This window comes from Oncorhynchus gorbuscha, linkage group LG23 (assembly GCF_021184085.1).
Source record: "Oncorhynchus gorbuscha isolate QuinsamMale2020 ecotype Even-year linkage group LG23, OgorEven_v1.0, whole genome shotgun sequence".
NCBI lineage: Eukaryota > Metazoa > Chordata > Actinopteri > Salmoniformes > Salmonidae > Oncorhynchus > Oncorhynchus gorbuscha.
The window spans coordinates 32,965,016-32,969,292 of NC_060195.1; the positions used below are offsets into that span (position 1 = coordinate 32,965,016).

Consider the following 4,277-nt stretch of genomic DNA (forward strand, 5'->3'; position numbering starts at 1 on the left):
CCAGATATTTCCAAACTTTCTAACTTCCCATATCGAATGTGTTCCCATAAACTCTTCTTTAAAAGTGAACAGACGTTTTTGGCCGTGCAGTTCACTAAGGAATGTGTTTAAAAGGTGCTGCAAGTGTGTGGAGGAACTTGTTGAGTTACATTCTCATCATACCGAGTTCATAGCGCGTCACACCCTCCCTCCCGACGTCTACTGCACAGCAGGCAGCTGGATCGCTGGATGTGTCGAAGGGAGGCGGGTTGACTGACTCCAATAAGCGTCAATCTGGAAACTTGAACGAGCACGACGATCTTCAAAGGTTGTATTATATCAGCAGCATTTGAAGAATGCCAGTGCTGTTGTCAAAGGAATGATATTTTGACTCATTTTTGGCAATTGCATGTAATCAACAACAGCAAAGGTTCCTTCAGTCAATCCAACCAGGTACTTGGTCCTTGGTCAGAGGAGCTCACCTGCTCAGGTAAGAGTACATGTCATGGATTCCTTTCTTCTGATACAATCTAAGAATACTGTCAATGTAATATATGGTTTTAACAATATTTGCAGATACATGTCTGATTATTATAATTCACCATAACCGTTTATGGTGAATTATCTATTATTCTCTCATTTATGTCACTTAGGACCTTTTTCATTCAATAGTATGTGGTTGTTGATACAATTTGACTAAATCAAAGATAAAAATCTGTCTATCACAAAGTTGTGATAAAAGGTATGTAGCTTGTAACATGTGGACAGCAATGAGCATTGATTTACTTTGTACCTATAATGTGTGCACTGACAAGCAGACATGTTTTTAAATAACAGATATCTGCTAATTAAAAGATGTCATTTCAGTCACGTTTTGGAAAGCTTATCCTGCCCATTCTGTTACAGTCATACATACACGGTTGATGGGGATTTTTCAACTGTCGGTGAATCATATAAACTCACCGGGATACTTTCCTTTTTTTGGGATTAAAACAAAATAAAAAATAACTATTTGACTACTTCATGGCGAGATGATTTGTTAATTCCCCTTGGATCCATCCAAGTCAGGAAATCCAATCCAAACCGAGAGAGTTATAACATTTTTTAAATGTTTTTTATTTTCATTTCACCTTTATTTAACCAGGTAAGCTGGTTGAGAACAAGTTCTCATTTACAACTGCGCCCTGGCCAAGATAAAGCAAAGCAAATTAAATCCATATCCTAAACGATAGACTTACAAACAGCATAATTCCAATGAATGAAACAATCACATGCTGTATGAGTAGCCTAGCCTACAGATGGATTTGCTATTCACAATATCAATGTTCTCTACCTTTCAACTATTGTACTCTACCACAGGAGGCTGGTGACACCTTAATTGGGTAGGACGGGCTCGTTGGTAAAGGCTGGAGCGGAATGGTATCAAACACATCAAACAAATGGTTTCCATGTGTTTGATGCCATTCAATATGCTCCTTACGGCCATTATTATGAGCCATCCTCCCCTCAGCAGCCTCCACTGTACTCTACTATGTTCCACCAGGATCTGAGTTGAGTCAGCGATGGCAGTTCGTTCAGGTAGCCCCCAGGAAGTAGTAAAGACAGAGGTGCAGTCCGATAGAGTCATCTTCACCTACTTCCAGGGTGACATTGGTAGCATGGTGGACCAACACTTCACCCGTGCCCTCGGCAAGGTCGGCAAGAACAAGGCCCCCAGCGGGAAGGGCAAAAAGAGCCGCAAAGCTGTCAAATCTGGTGAGCAGACAATATTGCACAATATCTCATACTGTGCAATTAAGTTTATCATCCTGATGCTGTGTGCACCAAACAAGAAAACAGGTGTTCACTGACATGTGAAATGTACACAATGAAATAAAATTCTAGATACTTTTTCTCAATCTGTTTCAGAGTCTGACTTAACGTCTTGTCGGTGGGGTGTCTCGACCCCGTCCTGGTCTGAAGGCCACTTTGCCCCTGTCTCTGGTTCCCTTCAGCTGAGCAACACCAAGGAGTCCAGCTCCAGCCACCCCCCCGCCCTCGACTCCCCAGACGAGAGCCCCAGCCCCTGGGCCTTTGCCTCCAGGCAACATGGTGGTCTGGGCCTTCCCGCCATGGCCTATCCCCATGCCATGTCCCCTGAGGGCCTGGGGGTCACTGGACAGCATTACACCAACTCCCTGCTCAATCTCCTCCACAGTGACCGGTCAGAGGTGGCTGCAGACATGGTCTCAGGCTCCAAACCAGAGCTTTTCCCTAGCTGGACGGGTCACCCGGTCTTCAGAGAACCCATGAACCCTGACTCAGGTATGGCTGCCTCAACACAGATCCCTTATCACTATTCATGTGTAGGAAAAGGAAGACTTCTCTCTTACACAGATTAGATAGTGAACTGTAGCCTAGATCACTGTCAGATAAATCTACCATCCAAAATGAATTGGTGTTGTGAAGATTAGGGAGGTTTCACAGTACCTGTGCTTCGGTACTTTTTCTCAACTTCATATCATTTGATTGTTTGGTTGGTTTTCAAAAGATCTGTTTTGAGTTATTCATCACCTATTCCTCCCTCTTTCAGGAATAGTTCTGGAGAAAAAGGACCTGTATTGGTATTAAATGAAGTGTCACTGCGCAGGGAAGAGAGAGAAGAGTCTGCAACACATTCATGCTGTGCTCCCTCCTCTGGTAATCAGACAATTTCCTGCCAAACCAGCCTCCTCCACAGCCACTCTCAGAAGGATATCAGTTCCCTGAAATGCAACAGCTGGAACGGCCTCTCAGAAACAAAACACTTTCTGACTAACCTGTTTGCAAACCGGATTATAATTCAAGGAGTCGGGGGGTGGGGTGTCAGTGTCACATCAAAACTCTAAAATAGCCTGTTTCGTCTGTGGAGAAAGTTTACATTAGATACATCAATTTCCTGCGTAAAAAAAAAAAACGTTTTAATTTTTTTTTGTTACAATTGAACAATTTCAAACATTTATTGAAATACGGATGTTTATGAATAGCTGTTGCTTCCTTCAATGTGTGGACTTCGGAAGGAGTTTAAAAAAAATGTAATCTTCATTTGTGATGTGGAACCAGCTAATAAGGTTTAGCTCATAGCAAATGAATGAAATGCAGTTGATATCCTTATGATTGTCATGAAAATGAAAGGGGTTTATGGAGAGGTTTATGAAATAGGTTATTCAGAGATGGTCTACTTTGTATGCTCAGCAGCAATCTACATTGCACTGTAGGCATTGACACAAACCTCTTTTACTGTAATAATTGAGTTGTAAGACTTTGGATTAAACAAAAAACATGTATCTGTTGCATCTTAATGAAGTGCAAAAACATCTGGACATCTGGATTGATCTGGATTAGAATAAATATCTTTTGCCTGGAAAGTGTACATTACTCTCACAGGAACAGACCTCGAGCCATTTAGAACAAGTTTGACCATACTGCCACCATATGGCTGAAAACATGAAGAGGGAAGAGGTGCCAAATGTACAAAATGTCACTTGAAATGAATATTAGACTATTAAAATGTTATTTTGTTTTCTCATTCATTTTTCATGTGTGGATATTTTATTGATGCATAGTGGATTATATTCAGTAATACAAATAAAATATTTTTTCCCCTCCGAACTGGGCAGAGCACTTTTGTTAAAATGTTGGTTAGAACAAAGTGGCCATGACAAAGCAGCTTCCGCCCTGTAAATGTTTTGGAACGGTACTTTGCTAAAAGGTGTCAAACATGACTGTCAAAATCTTTATCCAATGATACTAAAAAAAAGAGGAATGACAGCTAGAGGGGTGTTGCATTGTGTTTCAGGATTAGCATAGGAAGAGAACGGGCAGGTGAGGCTGTAGCATAGGAAGAGGACGGGCAGGTGAGGCAGTAGCATAGGAAGAGGACGGGCAGGTGAGGCAGTAGCATAGGAAGAGGACGGGCAGGTGAGGCAGTAGCCCATGAAGAGGACGGGCAGGTGAGGCAGTAGCATAGGAAGAGGATGGGCAGGTGAGGCAGTAGCATAGGAAGAGAGCAGACAGGTGAGGCAGTAGCATAGGAAGAGAGCAGACAGGTGAGGCAGTAGCATAGGAAGAGGACGGGCAGGTGAGGCAGTAGCATAGGAAGAGAGCAGACAGATGAGGCAGTAGCATAGGAAGAGAGCAGACAGATGAGACAGTAGCATAGGAAGAGAGCAGACAGATGAGGCAGTAGCATAGGAATATAGCAGATAGATGAGGCAGTAGCATAGGAAGAGAACGGGCAAGTGAGGCAGTAGCATAGGAAGAGAGCAGACAGGTGAGGC

At 42.7% G+C, this 4,277-nt stretch overlaps 1 protein-coding gene across 2 annotated transcripts; it reads left to right on the forward strand.

The window, feature by feature from the left end:
- Positions 1-229: 229 nt before the first annotated feature.
- On the forward strand, positions 230-3,605 carry LOC124011419 (transcription cofactor vestigial-like protein 2). 2 transcript variants are annotated; one of them, XM_046324780.1, is made up of 5 exons: positions 240-307; positions 405-469; positions 1,523-1,734; positions 1,888-2,283; positions 2,552-3,605. In XM_046324780.1, exons 3-5 carry the CDS (start codon positions 1,542-1,544, stop codon positions 2,587-2,589), a joined length of 627 nt encoding a protein of 208 aa, XP_046180736.1. In that variant the 5' UTR covers positions 240-307; positions 405-469; positions 1,523-1,541; the 3' UTR covers positions 2,590-3,605. The 2 variants fall into 2 exon arrangements, with proteins under 2 accessions (XP_046180735.1, XP_046180736.1); XM_046324779.1 differs by having other exon boundaries at positions 230-469.
- The last annotated feature ends 672 nt before the right edge of the window (positions 3,606-4,277 follow it).